Source organism: Thalassophryne amazonica, chromosome 18 (assembly GCF_902500255.1).
Source record: "Thalassophryne amazonica chromosome 18, fThaAma1.1, whole genome shotgun sequence".
NCBI classification, from domain to species: Eukaryota; Metazoa; Chordata; class Actinopteri; order Batrachoidiformes; family Batrachoididae; genus Thalassophryne; species Thalassophryne amazonica.
Window position 1 is genome coordinate 52,577,005 of NC_047120.1, and position 22,644 is coordinate 52,599,648.

The window sequence follows — 22,644 nt, forward strand, 5'->3', positions numbered from 1 at the left end:
TCACCTTTTGATGAACCTACAAGTCCGAGTCATACTGGGTGACTTGTAAATGCTCATGCATCTATACGCTGACTTGTCTAAAGATAAATGGCTGTAAATGTGATTATTTCTAGTGTTTGTATTTAGTTTGTACAATTATCTAGCTAGCTAGTGCCACAAGCACTTCATTGGGTGTGTTCACGGTACTTGCAATGCATTTTGTTTAGTATTTATTTATTTATTTTGTGGATAATCCATCAGTTCTTCTGAGGTTAAAGTGGGTATTGATGAACTCTTGGATGTGACCGTGTTTGTGGAGAACAGAGAAGAAAACTCCTACAACAGCCGTGTCATTCTCACATACCCTGCTGGCCTGTCCTTTAGAAAAATCACAATTCTACAGGTAAAACAACAAAACAAAAACAGTTTGACTTCATCAGATCACCTGATTTCTCTCTGTTCATATGATACTCCATGTTGACATGCATCTTTCTTTTACTTTTAATTTTTTTCTATCAAGGGACGAATTGAATGCACCTCATTTGACAGCGATAACGGTTTATCGAGGGGAAACACCGATTGCTCTGTTGAAAAGCCCATTTTCAAACACAACTCCAAGGTGAGCCATTTGCGCAAAAGTATCTGTTGTAGCGTGTGTCAGGTCAGGACCAAACAAGCAAGGGAAAAAAATGATTGTTGTGTTTTATTGTAGGCTTTGTTCATTGTCTCTTATGGGATTGATACCCAAAGTCAACTTGACAAGACAATTTTTGTCACTACAAACGCCACCAGGTACTGTTCACATGGCAGTTTGACATTTTTGCTTCTGGAATTTAATAAAGCCTGCATGTTTTTACTGCAAATATTCACTTCTGCTCACTTCTAGCGGGAATGTCAAGCACTCCAAAACAAGCGAGCTTTACAAATATAAAGAGATTGATGTGAAGTACAGTATTTTTGTTTCAATTGAAAGGTATGTGTTTGGGGGGAGCCGATTAATTTGGAAAAAGTTGTATTATTGCCAATAAATGTAAAATATTTATTAAATATATATTATTTCTGCTCAGCACCCTCAGCTACAACAATTTCACTTTTGGAGTAAACAATCAGCAGAAGCCTCTCCAGCATTCAATCACGGTAAAATAGTTTTTAAAAATTGTTTTCACTGATTCAGATTTGATTGTTATCCAGAAAGCTTTAAATGCTGCATTTATTTTTTTTTTCTTGCAGGTGTCAAATGTTTTAAGAACACTGAATATCACTGTGGTGGTCAAAGTGCCAGTACAGCTTGGTGAAAAGGACATCTGGGTGGATCCAGACAGTCTGCAGGTCATATACAATAAGCAAAATGTATAACACAGCACTTTGAACCAATGGTTACCAACCTATTTTTCCTTGGAGGCACCCTACTTATATCTAAAGGGGATCTTTGGGCCCCCCTAAGGCGGTGCTTGGATCCCAGTTGGAGAACTAGGACTCTAACGGGATGTGCTTACATATTAAATATAAGAATAACATTCATTTCAGCAAATTCATTCTTTGTTGGTCAGTGGAACAATATGTTTCTGTGTGGCCTTGATATTGCTCTTTCAAGGTCACTCAAGGGACAAAAGTAATGCGACCAACAGAAGGGTAACGTATTACCTCATAAATGTGTATCTTTAACCAATTCTTAGGCGTAGTCTTTTTTAAATATCCCGTATGTATAAGCATTGAACCAAATTTTTAACCTTGGCCTGAGACCTTGACTTTTGCCCCATTTTCATTTTTACTATTTATTTATTTGTTTGTTTCATGGGTTTTTAAATGATTATTTTGCTTATTTTATTTTTTTACAAACTGATCCTCTATCATCGTACCAACTTTTGAACAAAACCTTCCAAGATATTTTGTTCATTCATGGATAGGTAGGACGGGGGGACGGGGGGTTCCAACATATTTTTCCATTTGAATCAAAGAGTAACTTGGAGTCCCTGACTAATTTGAGCCCAAATAGTTGCTGACATCTGAGTAGTTGGTAAAGATACTAATATCTATGGTAGTGAATCAATTTGGCTGTTACCATGGTAATACTTTCTTCAACAGTAGTGTTTCATGAGAGACAATTCAAACTTGTATCTTGCAAATAATTTGACAAAACACATGCTACAAATGGCACAAGTGTATTAACACAGTACAGTTGATTGCAAATCCAAATCTTACTGTTGCGCAGCAAATGTATACTCGTTAGACTTGTAGACGGCTAACTCGACCCTACTGTGTGTATAACTCAAACAATGTTCTTCATTATTTCAGATTCCAGAGTGTCAAAAACAAAATGACGAACCACCAATTGTTACAGATTTTGTGGCTGAAATACAGAAAAATAAGACTGTGGTTGGTATTTCTCGCTTATTTGTCAGTTCTTTGTTTTGCATTGCAATGTGACGCAAAATCGTTAGAAGAGTTCCAATGTTTCATCATTCTCTTTATTACATTTAGTTTTTTTTTCTTTGAACTATTATGACAATTATTTAAGACTATGACTATTATTTCAACCAAAAATGCAGTGAGCAAATATTATTAACAGTTTCAGTTTGCCTCGCTAATAGGCATCTAAGCTTTGACAAATTTATAGGATTGACATAGAAGAAGAGATAATATTAATGTGGAAAATGTGGGACCACATTTACCAGTACAGAGAAACATAAATATGAACTCTTCCAAACATTTTGCTCTCATGCTCTGTAGTGCCGCTCCCAATTGCATTATAGGTAATGATAAACTTTGGCCGTACAAACTTTCATCAACAAATCTAAACCTTTCCTTAACAACCTGCAGGACTGCTCTGTAGCCACTTGTGCAGTGTTCAGGTGCAACCGTTACATGGGAAAAAATGAGGACAAACTTTACATGATCTCTGCCAACCTTAGTTCTGGATGGACAGAACAGGCAAGTAACATGTCAATGTGTAACGTTACATTTTAAATTAAGTCAGCCATACACTCCACAATGATGTGATATTAATGTGCATTACAGTAGGATAGAAGAGAAGCGCATTCCCTATCGCAACATGCGCAGAGCACCTGCAGCAGGGATATGCGTCTTGCTGAGATGGAGCCGCATTGCAGAACTTCAAACATTGTGCAATGTATCTGATGCTGTAGTTCCTGTATTACCCCATGAACTGCGTGGTATTACACATTACATATATTATTACAAGCAGAGAGACATACAGGAAGGTAGCACACACCAGGCGTCTATAACGCCACAAGCGAGCTCAGCCAACAGAAAGAAAAAAGGAAAAGAACTTTGCACCTTGAATGGGCTGGTACCGCATATTGTATGCACACAAACGAAATCAAACCGGGGAAATAACTCTATTTGTGTGCACATAGTAATATTTTGAGTACAGTTTTCCCTCGTTTAGCGCGGGAGTTACGTTCTAAAAATAGCCCGCGATAGGTGAATTCCGCCAAGTAGCAGCGTTTTTTTTTTTTTTTTTTTTTACAATTATTATAGATGTTTTAAGGCTGTAAAACCCCTCACTACACACATTTTCTCACTTTTCTCTCCTGTGTAAACACTCTCAAAGTTCAAACCTTAGTAGAAAAATAAGTCCAGTATTATATAGAATGAAACCAAAGATCAAAACCTGTTTTCAGGCCCAAACATTTGTTTGAGAAATAAAAACAGAACGTTTTCCTATAAATAATTATGATGGCTTTTAGAACTAACAAATTTAATTTTAACGATCAACCTACGAGGTTGGACACATAAGAAATTATTAATAGTAACTGACCAGTATTCCTCTGATCGCGCCTTCATCGTGGCGCCGCTCCGCAGCGTCTTTTTCCACCTCGCTGCAGGTGTCTTTTTCCGAGTGATATGGGTAGTTCATGGCGCACTTTTTTTCTTCTGAGCGAGAAGATTTTTATAAACAGACACACGCAGAACACAATGCGCGTGCTTTTTCTTCGCTGCTGGAGCGCTCTGCATCAAAACAGCGAGTGTAGTCTCTGGACGTGTTGCCAGATTTTGGCTGCAACTAAGCACAGCAGACAGTTAAAAAAAAGAAGAAGCAGGCAAAAAGGTGGACCCATTATATGTAAACTAGCGCACTGCCCGTGGGGATCCATGACCACAGGCTCTAAATTGAGTAGACTATTTATAAAGTAGGTAGCTGACATTTTTCAAGGATGCCAATAAATTATGCGAAGTTTCCATAATGATTTTAACTGAAAGTGTAGGAAATTAAAATGAGAAAGTTTTGTGAATAATTGAATTTATCATTTGGCACATTTAGTTGATGTCATGTTTTACAGCTGGCAAGGCTAAGATATTTCCTTTGTTCAGAGCTTGTCTGGTTACTGGGGACTGATCAACATCCATTGTTCACTGTTGTTATCTATTATCCCTAATTTCTCAGAATTTATCCAAAATTATTACTCTTATTATTAGTCTTTCCATTTTCACCGCATTCATCCTTGACCCAAAATACATAAGCACACCAAATAGCAAATGTCAGCTTTCCTCAATTTCTCCGTGATGGAAGTTAAACACACGCACGCATGTACACAGAGGCCACTTGGCTTTTAATATGTAGATGTATTTACAATTACATTATGCACTTAAATTGAACTTACTAAATAAAATCATGCAAGCAGGCACGCACGCATGCATACATATACTGTACAGAGACACCACTTCGCTTTCAGGCTCCTCTCCTGTGGAACCAGCTCCCAATTCAGATCAAGGAGACAGACACCCTCTCTACTTTTAAGATTAGGCTTAAAACTTTCCTTTTTGCTAAAGCTTATAGTTAGGGCTGGATCAGGTGACCCTGAACCATCCCTTAGTTATGCTGCTATAGACGTAGACTTCAGACTTCAGACAACTTTATTGATCCCAAAAAAGGGCAATTATGTTTACACTCCAATTACCTCAGGAAGATACAGCAATTAATCCACAATTATTACTTGTTTACCGTAATAATGGCACACATCAAAATTAAAGACAACACATATACATTTGACATTGTTTATGTGCACTAAACTTGAAGCAGTCCGTCATCCGAATGGAGGCAAAGTGGGTGAAGGCCGCTGCAACTATAAGTCGCGCCCCCCATGACGCCCTCAGTGCACTGAGTGTTTCTTTCTCTTTTTGCTCTGTATGCACCACTCTGCATTTAATCATTAGTTATTGATCTCTGCTCCCCTCCACAGCATGTCTTTTTCCTGGTTCTCTCCCTCAGCCCCAACCGGTCCCAGCAGAAGACTGCCCCTCCCTGAGCCTGGTTCTGCTGGAGGTTTCTTCCTGTTAAAAGGGAGTTTTTCCTTCCCACTGTCGCCAAGTGCTTGCTCACAGGGGGTCGTTTTGACCGTTGGGGTTTTTCCGTAATTATTGTATGGCCTTGCCTTACAATATAAAGCGCCTTGGGGCAGCTGTTTGTTGTGATTTGGTGCTATATAAATAAAATTGATTTGATTTGATTTTAATAAAAAGATTAAATACCACACCCTGCTGGAATGGCATGTGAGTCCAGAATGTAACTATCAATGCCCATTGTTGAGTGTTGCTTGATAATATCTCAAATTTCTCCAAAAACATTAGTCCCATCAACTTATGGTTTTACGGACTCATCAAATGGACTGCATTTATATAGCCCTTTTCCATCTGCATCAGACGCTCAAAGCACTTTACAATTATGCCTCACATTCACCCCAATGTCAGGGTGCTGCCATACAAGGTGCTCACTACACACCGTGAGCAATAGGGGATTAAAGGGCTTGCCCAAGGGCCCTTAGTGATTTTCCAGTCAGGCAGGGATTTTAATCCATGATCTTCTGGACTCAAGCCGAACACCTTAACCACTAGACCATCACCTCCCCAGCATCCATTGTTCACTATTGTTATCTAATAACCCTAATTTCTCAGAATTTCTCCAAAATTGTTAGTCTTATTATTAGTCTTTCCATTTTCGCTGCGTTCATCCTTGATCCAAAATACATAAGCATACCAAACGGCAAATGTCAGCTCTCCCCAGTTTCTCAGTGACTGAAGTCATACAAACGTATGCACGCGCACATACACGTACACAGAGGCCACTTGGCTTTTAATATATAGATTTCTGTGCACTCTGGAGTTCTGCATTGGTGAAAAATGGGACAACATGTGCTATGCTTCACACATTGCGCAAGCTCCCATCCTCCTATTTTGCTGTGTTTTGCAGTTATTCCACAATACATTCCTGCATTACATTGGTGTGTCACTGCGTTACATTGATGCAGCTTTTGAACAACAGGCATAACACGACCATTCACGCTTTACAACCAAAGACACCCATATTGAATGTAGATTATTCAATTAATTGCAGTTTCTACCTTTAGAGCATCTTATTAATTATCAGATTTAAATATTCTGAACCAGTTTAATGCAGAAGCACAAAAATGTCCTGTTTTTCTCTCTCTCTCTCTCTCTCTCTCTCTAAAAGATTGGACTTCGATCTGCTAAGTTCCTCTTGATCAGCACAGCTTCTCTGGAATATGACAGAAACCAGTATATCTTCTATTCACCAGGATTTGGTAACAACCCTCCTGTTCGCAGGGTAATTACACCTTTTACTTATTGCTGCTCCAAAACAGCTTGAATGTAGATTTGATGACTGCGGTTACGTCCATCTCTCAGATTGAAGCAGAAGTGGAGGTTTATCCTGTAGCTGACTACACTAAAGAGATCATCGGAGGCAGCGTGGGCGGCCTGGTACTCCTGGCTTTAATCACAGCTGGTCTCTATAAGGTACGTGTGATTTGTCAAATCATAATGGGAGTGATGAGGAAGTTTTAAAGGCAGTTATTAAAAGACAAGTGCCCTCTCTTTATTTTACAGCCACTGCTATTAAATATTATATTACGGCTGAGTGGATCCTTGTCATTTTATTGGTGCTTTGTATGTCACGTGACATGGATTATTCATCCCATTGTTGCATTTAGAGTGCAATATGGTGCCATACGTTTGGTACCATTGTACTCTGGGAACACCGCCAACTAGTGGGGGCAGCATTTACCTAAACATGGAGTTTGTTTTGTTGACGAATGATGATTTTGAGGACCTAATTGATGGTACTAATTCTAACACACATACACAAAAAAAAAACAAATCCACTGCACTGTAAGCCATCTGGAGGCATGAAGAGCTGTTAGAAGGAAGTTAGAATGAAAAGCTGGACTAATTTCTGACATGATTTTTTTTTCACTGCACTGAGGAGGTAGTTTTTTTGGTGGTGGTGGGGGGGGGGGGGGGAGTTTGGAAGTACACATAGTTGGTGCATGGCATCGCAGACTTCATCAATCAATCAATCAATCAACATTTATTTATAAAGCGCTTTACAGCACCGACTGGTGTCCAAAGTGTTTAACATTAAAAACACAAATTTACAAAAATAAAACACATAAAATAAAATTTTAAAACAACACATAAAAAGAACATAAAAATAACAGAACATGTCACCTCCCCACTAAGTGTTGAAAGCCAGTTTAAATAAATAAGTCTTTAACTTAGATTTAAAAAGTGCTAGGTCAGGAATAGTACGTAACTCAAGAGGTAGCTCATTCCACAGTCTGGGGCCAGCTACCGCGAAAGCATGATCACCCCAGCGTTTATATCTTGACCTTGGAACATCTAAGTAAAGCTGGCCAGACGCCCTTAATGTCCTACTGTAGGCGCGCAAAGTTAAAATTTCAGACAAGTAGGGAGGTGCAAGGCCATAAATAGCTTTAAAAACAAACATTAAATTTTTAAAATCAATTCTAAAACGAACTGGAAGCCAGTGGAGTGAGTACAGGATGGGCGTAATATGCTCACGTCTAAAAGTGTTTGTTAAAAGACGAGCAGCAGCATTCTGCACCAATTGGAGATGTGCAAGAGACGACTGATTAATGCCCGAATAAAGTGCATTACAATAATCAAGTCTGGAGCTGATGAAAGCATGAATGGCCGTCTCAAGATCACGTCTACTAAGAAAGTGCTTTATTTTAGCCAAAAGGCGAAGTTGGAAAAAACTAGCTTTCACAACAGAATTTATCTGTTGATCGAACCTCAAACAGCTGTCAAATATCACTCCCAAATTCTTGACAGCTGGTTTTACATAGTTAGCCAAAGCACTAAAATTTGGTGTTACCACATTTGGTATGCCAGAGCGCTCAAACACCATGATCTCAGTTTTACCATCATTCAGGTAAAGGAAGTTTTGGGATAGCCACTGCTTTACATCACGAATACAATTAAATAATGATGACAATCGTCAGAATTACTTCTGGACTCCTATTTAAAGTTCGTGTTGGATTGTCGATGTCAACGCAGCAGCGATGCACAAAAGCTGGACACATTTCTGACGAGTTTTTTTTTTTTGCTGGAGTGAGGAAGTACACAGTCTTTTTTTTTTGGAAGTACACAAAGTCAGACACACCAAAATGTAAGTCCCCTTTTCTGTTGTTTGTAAATTAATATAATATAAAATGACAAGGATCTATTTTAGCTGTTATATAAAACAAATAATGAATGTTTTTACATTCGCTCAATGGAACGAATATTTAATTCGGTGAAAACTGGAACATACCATTCAACGAGGCAAAATATTTGTACTATTGACCTCATAAACATTCATTATTTGTCTAATATTAGTATTCAAACCTTTGTAACAGTGTTGTTTCCCCACAATTTACTGAAACAGAAATACACAAGTGTCTGTAACTGAGCTGTAAAATAACTAAAAACTGTGTTTTTACGTATCTTTAAATTGCACACAAAGCTTCTGTTCTTCCTAACACTTAGTTTGTTTTATTCTCTCCCCTTAGGCTGGATTTTTCAAGAGTAAATACAAACAGATGATCAGTGACGCTAATGAAGCAGGAAAGGCAGCTACACCAGATGACGGAGCTGCGCCAGCACCAAGCAACGCCGAACAATAATCACAGAAGATATCGTTCAAAAAAAGAAAAAAAGACCTTCGTCTGTCTCTCTAAACCTCATCTTTCAGATTGATCACCAGGGTACTACTAGGGCAGACAGACTGAGACTAGGGCTTAACACTCAACGTTTAGTGTAAGACTAAATATGCTGGTGAGTTCTGAGGACAAACTAGGCAAATTCAAATAATCTTATTAATCTTAGTCCAAAGATCTAACATTTTTAGCCTGTTAGTCCTGGTGTCGCAGACCGAACGGTGTCCCTTAAAAAATGGTCCCCCCTGCCTTCACTGCACATGCGTCATTTCGGAGCGTCAGCAGCAATTCACCAATTATCGCCTTGTTTCTCCTTAAAACTACACTCTGGTCAACATCTATCTCAGCGACAGATATCTGAAGCATTTGTACAACAATCATTTCCACATAAATTCAGCATTATTTCATAATAAAAGTTGGGGGAGCGATTAGAGCACCACAGCAGCGCATCTGAGTCTGACTCTCTGACTCTCTACACTCAAAGCGATCAAAGGGAATAATGTGATTATTAACCATCAGAGGACAAAGTAAAACCTCTTAAATCATTCTAAAGTCAGTTTTAAGCAGAAACAAGGCTGTTTTAAGCTGAAACGAGGTGATAACTGGTGAATCGCTACTGACGCTCCGAAATGACGTAGGCGCAGCAGCAGTATGTCAGACTCAGACGCACTGCTGTGGCACTCTGATCGCTTCCCCCATCTTTTATTATGAAATAATGCTGAATTTATCAATCAATCAATCAATTTTTTTTTTATATAGCGCCAAATCACAACAAACAGTTGCCTCAAGGCGCTTTATATTGTAAGGCAAGGCCATACAATAATTATGTAAAACCCCAACGGTCAAAACGACCCCCTGTGAGCAAGCACTTGGCTACAGTGGGAAGGAAAAACTCCCTTTTAACAGGAAGAAACCTCCAGCAGAACCAGGCTCAGGGAGGGGCAGTCTTCTGCTGGGACTGAGGGAAATGATTGTTGTACAAAAGCTTCAGATATCTGTCGCTGAGATAGATGATGACTGGAGTGCAGCCTGAAGCAGAAACGAGGTGACTGATTATCAGTGAATCATTGCTGACACTCCAAAATGACACGTGCACATTGAAGGCAGAGCAGACTGATTTTTAGGGGGGGGGACCGTTCAATCGGCAACACCGGTCTTAAGCCAAGATGGCAGCGATTGTTGTGTTTTAAGAACATAAACAGGAAGATGATGCTTAGGCCCCATTTAAAAAAAAAAAACATGAGTTTATTATCCTTGACATCAGAAAATAAGTGATGAGGGCAGGCGGATTTTTTTTTTTTTTCTTAGAAAGAGAGAACAAACAATACAGCAAAATTTTGAGGCTGTGATGAAGCTTCCCCTTTACTATCGACCGCGAGTGCTGTTTGGCACTAAAGAGGCGCCACAGCAGAAGAAGCGAGCGACGAAAAACTCACCTTGCAACCAGCATACCACATGCATAATGGCTGTAAATATCGCTCATTGTCGCCTCATATCAATCCAGGTACCACGTTAAAGGACATTTTCAGGACTACCTCTGTTGAAGCAAGATGCATGCAGTATTGAGCCTGTTTTGGCTGAAAGTGTGTTTTTGACAGCTCAGTGATGCCTGTTTACATTTTCCAAATTGCTGTGTAATTTTCCTTTCAGCATAAATAGGGAAATCGCAATTTATTTTTGGTTGTGGATCTTCACCCCATGGTGTCGTGTTAATGACATTTAATTACCCCAAATGAGAATCCACAAGTATTTTGTTTAAAAATGGAGGCCAAGAATATACACTTACTGCCCACTTTATTAGGTACACCTTGGTAGTACCAAGCTGGACCCCCCTTTTGCCTTCAGAACTGTCTTAATTCTTTGTGGCATAGATTCAACAAGGTGTTGGAAACATTCCTCAGAGATGTTGGTCCGTCTTGACATGATGGCATCACGCAGTCGCCCATTCAACCAATCTGCCCATTCTCCTCTGACCTCTGACATCTGACATCAACAAGGCATTTTCCTCCACAGAAATGCCACTAACTGGATATCTTCTCTTTTTGGACCATTTCTGTAAACCCTCAAGATTGTTGTGCATAAAAATTCCAGAAGATCAGCAGTTTCTGAAATACTCAGACCAGCACGTCTGCCACCAACAACCAAACCACAGTACAAGGGTGCGTTGTTCCGTGTTGTGTGACACAGCGCAGCGCTGCTCTTACAGACAGAGAGTAGACTTTGATGAAGCGGGAGAGAAAAAAGATTGAGTATCGATCTTTTTACACGAGGATCATTCAATATCAATACCAGTGTTGGTATCGATATTATCGATATTAGGATCGAGCCGCCCACCTCTAGTTCAAACTTCACCAAGTCATCTTCACCACGTCTAGATGCCTAAATTGTATTGAGTTTCTGCCATGTGATTGACTGATTAGCTATTTGTGTTAACAAGCAGTTGAACAGGTGTACCTAATAAAGTGGCCAGTGAATGTAAAACTAAAATCTGTATGGTGGTGGGGGTGTCGTTTCATCTTAACAGCAGCACTCCTCGTTCTATTCATATTTCCTCAAGGAAAGTGTGTTGTTTCAGTGGTGATAAAAAATTAACTTCTTTTCCTTTTCACATTATTTACAATCATTGCAGACAAAGAGAGCTTTCGCATCCACAGAATATGCGCTGACGAATGCAAAAACGAAACCACAACAAAGATATAATTAGTTTTCAGGCTATCAAGTGTGCACAAAGGACAAGAAAATTCAAGCTACTGGAACAAAAACTATTTTGTATACAACGTTAACGTAGGACCTTCCTAATAGTCAAAGACTATTCGGCAACCTTAAATCAGCTCATAGCAAAGTTATTTTTTTAGTTTTATGCGATATTTCAACCACGATGATGACAAAACCTTTTAGCACTGCCACTAAAAAAACAGGGCCCAGGACTCCAGCCACATAGATTTTTAAAATACTATTAGTATCAACATCGATGATGTCTTCTTTAAATTATCTGTATCATCCGGCTTGAAAATCAAATTTATTATTTTAGGGCAGTTTCAGGGTCAACCTTCATTGACATGCCAAATTTGGTAGAAAACAGCAAAATGACCTAGAAGAATAGGCCAACAAACAATTTGTCAATTTTGACTTTGCTGGGCAATTCTGGGACCCACCTTCATATGTGTGCCAAATATGATGCAAATTTGAGTCGAAAACGTATTTAGACCTTTGAACCCAATTACCTTTACCCTAGTGATTAACCTTTGCCAAATCTGACCTCATGTGCCGACTTCGATTTTATAAATTTTCATCTCAAGGCCAGCAGGCTACTAACTTGAAAAACGTAGAGGCCACCCAGAATATGAAATAGCCATAAAGAGACTTAAAAAACAATACTAGTAAGTCGGATGTTTTCCTTTTTCATTGATTTTTAAAATGGCTTTGCTTCCATATAATTGGCTTCAGTATGTTTGGGCTTGCATGATATGGGGAAAACTTGTGATGTGCCATACCACTGTCCAGTATGCGATAAATGAACAAATATCTCCACAAACGTTGACTTAAGTGCTTCCACCCAGACGTCATTTCATGCAAGCATTGTGACCAAGAGTGTCAGTCGTATACTCCTACACATAAGTCGAGTTTTTTTGGACTAAAAACAGTTGAACTATTGTTGAACTAACTGAACTTGAGTTTGCATTTTGTTATTGTTGTTGTGCTATTAAACAAAAGAAAAGCAGAATTTATCTGATGGTAGAATTTAATGATTTTGTGTCCTGAACTCAGGCTATCAATATGGTTACCGGTTAAAATCTCTCCAACCAAATTGCTATTCACATTTATATATTTACTGTCTATTTAAAAAAAAAAAAAAAACTACGACAGCAGTTTAGGGCCACATTGAGGTTTTTTTTTTTTTAGACTTTGAGAGTACAGTCATAATATTACGAGAATAAAGTCGTAATTTTATGAGAAAACTCATAATTTACGAGAATAAAGTCAAAATATTACAAGAATAAAGTCATAATATTGCAAGAATAAGTTGTATTTATAAGAAAAGCAATAACCCTGCAGACTGCCAGTTCCAGCCATCTCCTCCTCCATGAAAGAGGCAATTTCGGGAGCTATCGCCAGAACTACAGGTGAAGTCCGTGTGGTTCCTCCTCCAGAATAGACACATTTTCAAGCATATTCTTTTCAAAGTTGTGATACTAATGATAATGTGGTGCAGATGGGCCAAAAGATAGAGTATTTCCTTATTTGTAAAACCTATACTGAAGTACAACTTAACAAAGCACTCCACAGATCCCATTTTGAGATACAGTTTTTCTCTCATAAAATTACATCTTTATTCTTGTAAAATTACAGGTTTATTCTCATAATATTGCAAGTTTATTCTCAAAATATTATGACTTTATTCTCGTAATATTACAAGTTTTTTCTCATAAAATTACTTAATTCTCGTAATATTATTACTTTCTTATCATAATATTACAAGTTTTTTCTCATAAAATTACGACTTTATTCTCGGAATATTATGACTTTATTCTTGTAATACGAGACTTTATTCTTGTAATAAAATCTCGTATTATGAGGTTTTTTCTCATAACATTATGAGTTTATTCTCGTATTTTGTAAAAAACAGTAAATTTATGGTAAGATTTTTTTACTGCAAAAATGTGCATTGTCTTCGTGGTGGTGTCAATTAGAATCCTAGTGGACCTTGCGACAAACTCTTTGAGGGCAGTTCTAGAGCTGATCCTTATCCGCTTATCAGGTTTGGGGAAGTCATTTTGGTAGCCTGCACTTTATGTTGAATTAATGCACTCATATTTCAACAAACTAGGTTCAGACATCTTAAATTCTAATTGTTACTGTTCAGTGGAAATGTAATACAATAACAATACACACCTCTGGATTGTAGTTTTATCACATAGTGTTAACATGCTGGTTTCTTCTATAATGTGATGTACAATGTGTACTTACTTCCAAACAATGTGTATTTGTGTCATTGGAATAAATTATAATGCACACAACTGGTGCATTTTTACAAATGTATGCAAAAAGCCAATTATTTTTATGTGTAATAAATATATAATAAACATCTGGTAAAAAAAAAATCACATTTCATGTATTAGAAGAATTACATTCACACATTTTACATGCATAGAAATGCATGAACACATATTATCACATAATACATTTTCATGCACTATTTCACATTTCCTCTATTTTCCAGTATAATACAGTTAAATATGTTGTAATAAACCTCATAATGTTCTTGACAGTGGTCCTAAGATACTGTAAGAGGCTTTACGCAGTACAGCTGGAGGTTTATAAACTGTGTCAATCTGAGTTCAGAACATCAAGATTTTGGAATAAAGGGGGACAGTAAAAAAGAGGAGTACAGAAAAGGAGAAACCAGGTGCATGTGCTGCATTATCAGCCGCAGGTGATGACGGCATGTTGCCCACGATCTCTGTTAAGAAGGAACTGAATCTGGACGTTTTGGTGAAGACCTGTATATCTGCGTGGCCAGACTGATACTGTGCACGGTGGTCACCTGGAACCAAGACAATCCAGACTTGCACCTCAGAGGTCCTCCCTGATCCCCCTGCAAAATGCAGCAAGAGGTGACGACAGGGCTGCATTAGAAATAATGCCTGATTTTAAGAATACAAAATGGGAGATGTTTTACCAGTTGAAGGTCCACAGCCTTGGTGCAAATGACGTCAGGATCGGAAATGTTCCCACAGCTCGTTACTTCAGTTTCAATATCCCGTAATCTTGAGCCATCTGTAAATAATAATAATAATAAGAAGAAGAACTCTAAATGAAGAATTAATTACCTCTACTAAAGCTTGTACCAAATCAACATGCAGATCAGTACCAGGTCTGCATGTTCTGGAGAATCTCCAGTACTTGCCTAAGGTATGCACTCTACAATTGCCCCATCTCACTACATTTCATTCACTCACTGCATTCTGTTCATCTGTTCTCCTTCTTGTATGGCTAGCATACCCCTGTAGTATGGAATTATGTTTCTTCTCCTTTTAAATCATATTATTAGCAATGGAACAGGTCTCAGCCTCACTACATCTAAATTCTGGGTCTGTTAGTGAAGTACAGGGCTAGCTGCCGGTGACCACGTTAGTAATCGCTCTGCTTCCATGTTGCTTTACTGCTGGTGAACTAAAGTCTTAGGTGCTGTTATCTCCAGCTGTGTCTTCTGGTCTTTTTCCTTTATGTCCGAGGTGCTGTTGTCGGGATCCGAGAGGGTGGCGCTGCTTCCAGCGGACCAGACTAACCTGGCATGGGCATTAAACATCTGCTGTCAGAAGTATTAAAGATCTGAAATTAGACACTCTGCACCAAGATGGACCATTTGTACCTTAATAACGGACTCTCTGTTTTTTCTTCATCGTTTGTAAAAAAACAAACAAACAAACAAAATAAATCTTGTAAATGTTAGAATGGTCCAAGCAGTGGATCACCCCTCTGAGTCTGGTCTGCTTGATGTTTCTTCACAGCCCAGTCTCATGTTTTTTGTTTTTTGTTTTTTTCCGTGCCCCCGTCATGAAAAGCAGGCTTTGGGTGACACAGTTTATTTATTTTGTCATTTCTAATCTTCCCCTTCTCCTAACTCTAACCATAACCATAGCGTAAGTGTGGACCCTCCCCAAACATTAACCGTGACCCCCCAGATCTCCCCCCTTCACCACACATTTTGTGCCCCCGTTGCAAAATGAATTCATGCTCCCATTATAAAAAACGCCCTAATTCCGTACCCCCATCATGAACCCATAGATTAATGCACCTTTCGTAATCCAGTACCATGAACTGCCGTGAGACTGGGCTGTTCTTCATCAAAAATTCCAGAGGGAGTTCTTCCTTACCACTGTCGCCTATGTTTTTGCTCAGTGGACTCAGTAAGCTTAGACATTACCTGTGCGAAGCACCTTGAGGCAGCGTTGTTGTGATTTTGCGCTATATAAATAAATTGAATCGAAATAAATTGAATAAATTTGGCTCCCCAAAAAGAGTAAGTAGCTCAGTGGGATAAGGTGTTGGGCTACCAATATATAGACCTGGGTTCAATTCTGATTCATGCACATATTGTACTTCCTTGAACAAGGCATTGTTCCCACTGTAAATAGGTACCATCCTAGGCTGGCAAAGTAACCTGCACTGGACTGGCGTTAACTCATTGGGTTCACGCTACAGTATCTGGGGTGAAGCATATAGAACTTCTTATTTTGCAAACAAACCCTAGATGGTCAAAATGCACTTACTGTGTTTGCCGTTCTTCGTATCCCACCCAACAATCCAGCATGCACTTCCATTGGGGAAAGAGTTGGCGTTGTTATAGTTCACACACACGGGCTGTATAGAAATTCCATAGCTGACTGTTTGAGCGAGCTGTAACAGGGCAATGTTGGAACCCGTCAAGCTGCTTACTATAATGTTCACAACACCCACAGACAACTCAAACTCGTCAGAAGCGTTCACATATTGATGGCCCAGCAGGACGCTCCATTCGCTGACGTCTGGATGGGGACTGTCAGGAGAACATAACCTTAGAAATGGTTCTTTAAAAGATCAGTAAATAAAATGTCTTGGGGCTTACGTGGAGAAGCACTGGGCATCAGTAAGGACAAAGTTGGCATTGATGAGTGTTCCAGCACAAATGTAGACCCTGTCTTTATGGATGCTGACCATCCAGGGCCACATCCACCCATATGCAACACCACTGTCACCTTTGGCATGGCTGTTCATAAGGGTGTGGCCACATGATGGCACTAAATGAGAAAAAGTGGATGCAAGTAGCACCAAATCGCAGCTTTAAAAACAAATCATCCCAAGACAGTGAGACTTACGTGCAGATGTCATTAAAGCTTTTGTTGGTGTTGTTGACGATGCTCTTGGTGGTGCTGCCAGCTGAGGACACGTGTAGCTACTGTCAGGATCTGGAACGTTCGAGGTGAAGAGGACAAAGCCTGGTTTATCCATGTTGATGAGGGAGTTAATCCAGGACTGGTACCTGGACACTCTGGAGTAAACACCCGGCCGATTTCGCCGAGCACATCCAATACCAAAACTAACGAGTCCAGACTGGATCCAGATGGAGCCTTGCTTGTTCACCATTGGACTTCCTGAGTCACCCTGTGGGTTTATAAAATCAGCTCTTACTAAAATTTCTAAAAAAACTAAAATGTAATACTAGAAAGACACTGAGAGACCCCAATCCCACCCAAGGTCCAACAGTTCTACACCTTTGCTGACATTTTACCTTTGTCTCTTTCTTTTTTCACTGTGCGAATGTTATTCCTTCAATCGCTTACATTCTTGGCTCATGATATTTAACCTCTCATCCTGATCACTCACCTCTGTTTGACCTCTGGTCTCATCTTTGTTCCTGTTCACTCATCTTTGACCTGACCTTAGATCCTGATCTTTGAAAATGATCACAGTGCTTTGTTCCTGATGGGTGGCCTTTGATCCTGAGGTTTGATCCCGCATGTGGATCCTACTTCTTGACCTGGGATCCTGTTCTCATTCCTCATCTTTGATTGCTGAGCTTTGATCCTGACCTTCAATCCTGGCCTTTGCTTCTGGTGGCTGACCTTTGAAAATAATCACAAAACTTTGATCCTATGGGTGATTGTGGAGCTTGCGCTATGAACTAATCCTTTATTCTGATCTTTGAAACTCACTGAGGAGGATACATTTTTGCTCGTTAGTTATTGTCAAGATCCAGATCCTGCCTGTGATCTCTGATCAACAATCAGGATCAAAAGGCGAGTAACCTTTGATGTTGATTGCTGACTTAATCAGCAATCCTAATTGTAGGATCAAAGGAATTGGAATCAAAGATTAAAAATTAAATACCAAAGGCAGGATCAGGATCATAGTAATCAGGATCAAAGATCAACAGCCACTTGATCCATATCTGTACACAAAACTTAATGAACTCTTTGTTGGCCCAAGTCCTACTGCTCCACCACAGCTAGCTGAAATCTATTTATGTCTTTTTGAGATATCTTGCAAAACAAAAATCAACAAAACCACAGGCTCCTGATATCACCTGACATGCATCTTTTCCTCCTTCCAGGGATCCTGCACAGATCATGTTGTGTGTAATAATTCCAACTCCAATGAGACAGTTGCACTGTCTGTTTCCAATAACCGGCACGTTGACCTCTTGTAGAGTTTTTGAAATCAGCCCTGTGAATGCAGGACAAACACATACGTAAAGTGCTGCAGTGAGACTTGGGAGGGGGGGTTTATTTAGAGTGAAGTCTCTCTCACCTCCTTCTTCAACCACTCCCCATCCCGTCACCCAGCTGTCAATGCCGGTGTTGAACACGCGCCCGCTGGCCGCCAGACAAACAGGTCTGACACTGTCTGTGAAGACGACGGGTGACGAGAGTCTGCTCAGAGCGACATCATTGTCAAATGTGTCGCTGTTATAATGTGGATTCACAACAATTTCAGCAACACCTCTGGACACTTTGTTTTGGTCTTTTAGGTTGATGCTGCCGAGGGAAACAGACAACCCAAATGTGCGTGATCTACAGGGGGGAAAACAAAATAAAAAATACATAAAAGCACAAAAGACACTATAAATGCTAAATGGACTATATTTACATAATGCTTTTCCATCCAATGCAGATACTCAAAATGTTTTACAATGATGCCTCACAGTCACGTCACGCTGATGTGACTGGAGCCACTTCACAGGCTAAAAGCCTTGGTCCAGGATTATCTCCACAAAGATTTTGTTTTTCAGTAAATCTATTTGTTCAAATACATTCTGATTTAATGTTTCATTATTCGTTCATTCATTCATTTTCTGGCCCCTCTTACTCCAACTAAAGTTGGGGGAGGGGAAGTGGAAACTCCAATATTTACTGTCTTTCAAACATGAAAAAGAAGTCAGCAGGCTGCAGTGCTTTTGTTTAACTTGCAAATTTTTATGGAGTAATTTCCCAGCTGACAGTCACAATCCCAAATGTTTTAAATATAATATTTTTAATGGTAAATGCACTGCATTTATGTCATGCTTTTCCATCTTCATCAGAAGCTCAAAGCGCTTTACAATGATGCCTCACATCCCCCCATTCACACACACACTCACACACACCGATGTCAGGGTGCTGCCATGCAAGGCAGGCTTAGTGATTTTTCTGGTCTGGCTGGGTTTTGAACCGTTGATCCTCTGGTCTGAAGCCCAACGCTTAACCACTAGACCATCACCTCCCCAAAACACATTTTAAATACGTTAAAACACTTTTTTTCCTGTTCGCAGCAATTACTTTTACAATTAATGCTGGGGAGGAGTATTTATGCTTTGTGATCATGTATCTACAATTAAATATGTAACATTATTATCATATGTATTTATTTATTTATTACACACTGCATGCATCTGGAGTTTTGTGGGGTGGAGGGGGGCTAATGATTCGTTGTAACTGTTTTGTGTTGAACGCTTTCTAACAATTGGTTTTGAAAATGCTATAGAAATAAAATTATTATTATGTATTTAAATAAATTACTTTCTAATCTTTTAAAAAAATAAGGTTGACAAAACATTAGTTTTGAGGACAGCCAAGAAAAAAAACAACATTTGTTTGTGCCATAACTGTAAGCATAATAAAATCTTTTGGACTAACAGTTACCCACCTGGGGAAGCAGTGAGCAGAAGACATCACCCACTCTCTGTTGATGAGGGAACCACCACAGATATAGAAGCCAAACCACCACAAACTCGCCTGCCAGGGCCAACGTCCAGCGTCAGCATCTTCACCTCCAACAATCTTACTGTTGTGCATCGGGCGTCCGCACACTGGAAACAGCAGTGGTTTGGTAATTCAAAGAACTTCTGTACACACAGTCAGCACTCGACATCGTCGATGTTGAGTTTGTCGTGTTTGTCGCCGGAGGCACGGTGGCAGGAAGCGAGAGGCCGGGGCAGGTGTAGCTGCTGTCGATATTCGGACCGTGGGAGGTGAACCGGACAAATCCTGGCTGATAACTGCTGACATGGGACATGATCCAGGACTGGTATCTGGACACTCTGGAGTAGACTCATGGCAGGTTGGGCCGAGCGCAGCCATAACCAAAACTAACAATTCCAGACTGGATCCAGAGGTAGCCCTGCTTGCTCACCAGGGGACCTCCTGAATCGCCCTGAGCAGGAAGAGAGGGGACGTTTGAAAAGTTAATAAAACTAGGAAGGCAAAAATAACAACTGACAAGGAGTCTGAGAGTGTTGACCACAACCAAGACTGCAAAATTCCCATTTAAATTAAGTTAGACTCCAACTAAATTCCAATCCTTAGCCCTCTATAGTGGACCACCCCATTGGAAAATACATTTTTGCCCAATAGATCCAGATAATATAGTACACATGGACAGACATTCATGGGATCTTTTGATCCTGATTATGGCCTTTTCGTCTGTTGAGTCACATTTGTTTCTGATTGTGTACTTGTGATCCTGATCTTTGTTCCTGATCACTCATCTTTGATTGTCACCTTAGGTCCCAATCAGTGAGTTTATACCTTGATGGCTAGAATTTGATCGATTGCTGCCCTTTCATCCCAAACACTGGTCTTTGATCTTGAACTTTACTCCTGGTCACTCATCTTTGATCACTGACCTTTTACCCAGACTGCTGGGCATTGATTTTGAGTATTTATCTTTGATTCTGTTTCTAGCCTTTTATATTGATCAAAGAAATCAGGATCTAGGGGTAGATCCAGATTTCCTGACCACTGACCTTTGATCCCCATCAAAGAAAACAGTATCTTGATGTGAAGCCTCATCCTGACTGCTGATTTCTTTGATGCTGCCATCAGGATAAAAGGAATCAGAATCAGAGATCAATGATGAAAGACTCCAACCTTTGATCTAGATTTGCACCAAAATTTCTTGGGGTCTGCCTTAATCCAAGACCTACCAAGACAACCAAATTTCTAAGAAATGCATTCATGAGAGACAGATAAACAAACGGACAGACAGCAATAAGAGCATAACCTCCTTAAGGGCCCCTTCACACATAGTGCGAATACGGACAACTCAGGGTGACTCACGGTGGTAGCTCTCGTATGAGCGCACCACGAAACATCGCACCAAGGGGCAGGCGTGCACCATGCCGGTGCGACGGTTCGTGCATGCGATGGTGTCTTTCGAGCAGGAACACACTGCGAGCTGCTGCAACTGCTCGCAGTGTGTTCCATGGGATAAGGAGCAACATGACTGGAGCTGAATGGAGCAACACACCATTGATGTGGAGGAAAATAAATAAAAAACAGCTGTATAATTAGTAACTATCACTGGGATGATATAAATAATGCATAAAAGGGGATGCAATACAGAACCCCGTGATTAAATAACCATGGTTAAAAAAAAAAGCCACTCATAGGATTTGAACTCATAGGCTCTGATTACCTCCACAAACATGAGCTCCAAGCCTCTGCAGGCTCGCATGCCAGGGCCAAGTCCCAGCTACAACATCTGCACCTCCAACTATCTTATTGTTGAGCACCGACCGGCCGCACACTAGAAACACCATCAGTAAACACTCACAGTCATCAGGTTCATCGATCATAGTTGTTGAAGTGAAAGGAGGAAGAAGGAAAACGGATATTTCACACTCACCGTCAAGTTGACTGTGTGCTTCTGAGGAAAACACAACACAAAATCAACTGTTTGGCAAAACTATGTGAGGTATTATAAGGTAATGCATTTTTTAAAATTTGATTATGTTTTTTGCACTGGAATATTGCACTTTTTTGCACTTGTTTATTAGACCCCATTCCTACCAGGCTGCTCAAGGAAGCCCTACCATTATTTAATGCTTCGATCTTAAATATGATCAATCTATCTTTGTTAGTTGGCTATGTACCACAGGCTTTTAAGGTGGCAGTAATTAAACCATTACTTAAAAAGCCATCACTTGACCCAGCTATCTTAGCTAATTATAGGCCAATCTCCAACCTTCCTTTTCTCTCAAAAATTCTTGAAAGGGTAGTTGTAAAACAGCTAACTGATCATCTGCAGAGGAATGGTCTATTTGAAGAGTTTCAGTCAGGTTTTAGAATTCATCATAGTACAGAAACAGCATTAGTGAAGGTTACAAATGATCTTCTTATGGCCTCGGACAGTGGACTCATCTCTGTGCTTGTTCTGTTAGACCTCAGTGCTGCTTTTGATACTGTTGACCATAAAATTTTATTACAGAGATTAGAGCATGCCATAGGTATTAAAGGCACTGCGCTGCGGTGGTTTGAATCATATTTGTCTAACAGAATACAATTTGTTCATGTAAATGGGGAATCTTCTTCACAGACTAAAGATAATTATGGAGTTCCACAAGGTTCTGTGCTAGGACCAATTTTATTCACTTTATACATGCTTCCCTTAGGCAGTATTATTAGACGGTATTGCTTAAATTTTCATTGTTACGCAGATGATACCCAGCATTTACGCAATATCTCTAAAATCAGAAAGGTCTTGTCTGAGTGATGCTGAAAAATTAATTCATGCATTTATTTCCTCTAGGCTGGACTATTGTAATTCATTATTATCAGGTTGTCCTAAAAGTTCCCTGAAAAGCCTTCAGTTAATTCAAAATGCTGCAGCTAGAGTACTGACGGGGACTAGAAGGAGAGAGCATATCTCACCCATATTGGCCTCT

The 22,644-nt window shown here is 39.7% G+C and overlaps 2 protein-coding genes across 2 annotated transcripts in view; one reads left to right on the forward strand and one right to left on the reverse strand.

Moving 5' to 3' along the window:
* LOC117531265 (integrin alpha-M-like) overlaps window positions 1-9,162 on the forward strand; it is a 54,785-nt gene extending 45,623 nt beyond the window's left edge. Inside the window, exons 20-31 of the mRNA XM_034194288.1 lie at window positions 241-382; window positions 500-598; window positions 692-771; window positions 866-952; window positions 1,047-1,116; window positions 1,210-1,308; window positions 2,275-2,355; window positions 2,800-2,910; window positions 6,452-6,565; window positions 6,646-6,756; window positions 8,814-8,934; window positions 8,967-9,162. Coding sequence (XP_034050179.1) covers window positions 241-382; window positions 500-598; window positions 692-771; window positions 866-952; window positions 1,047-1,116; window positions 1,210-1,308; window positions 2,275-2,355; window positions 2,800-2,910; window positions 6,452-6,565; window positions 6,646-6,756; window positions 8,814-8,927 — 1,108 coding nt within the window. The 3' untranslated portion in view covers window positions 8,928-8,934; window positions 8,967-9,162. The remainder of the gene's footprint in view (window positions 1-240; window positions 383-499; window positions 599-691; window positions 772-865; window positions 953-1,046; window positions 1,117-1,209; window positions 1,309-2,274; window positions 2,356-2,799; window positions 2,911-6,451; window positions 6,566-6,645; window positions 6,757-8,813; window positions 8,935-8,966) is intronic.
* Window positions 9,163-14,014: 4,852 nt separating this feature from the next.
* Window positions 14,015-21,098, reverse strand: LOC117530596 (transmembrane protease serine 9-like). Its single transcript, XM_034193484.1, is given in 10 exon segments — window positions 14,015-14,487; window positions 14,490-14,556; window positions 14,641-14,738; window positions 16,235-16,500; window positions 16,570-16,741; window positions 16,808-17,105; window positions 18,028-18,167; window positions 18,252-18,514; window positions 19,626-19,788; window positions 21,038-21,098. Coding segments are annotated over 10 exon segments (1,716 nt in total). The 3' UTR covers window positions 14,015-14,299.
* Window positions 21,099-22,644: the final 1,546 nt, after the last annotated feature.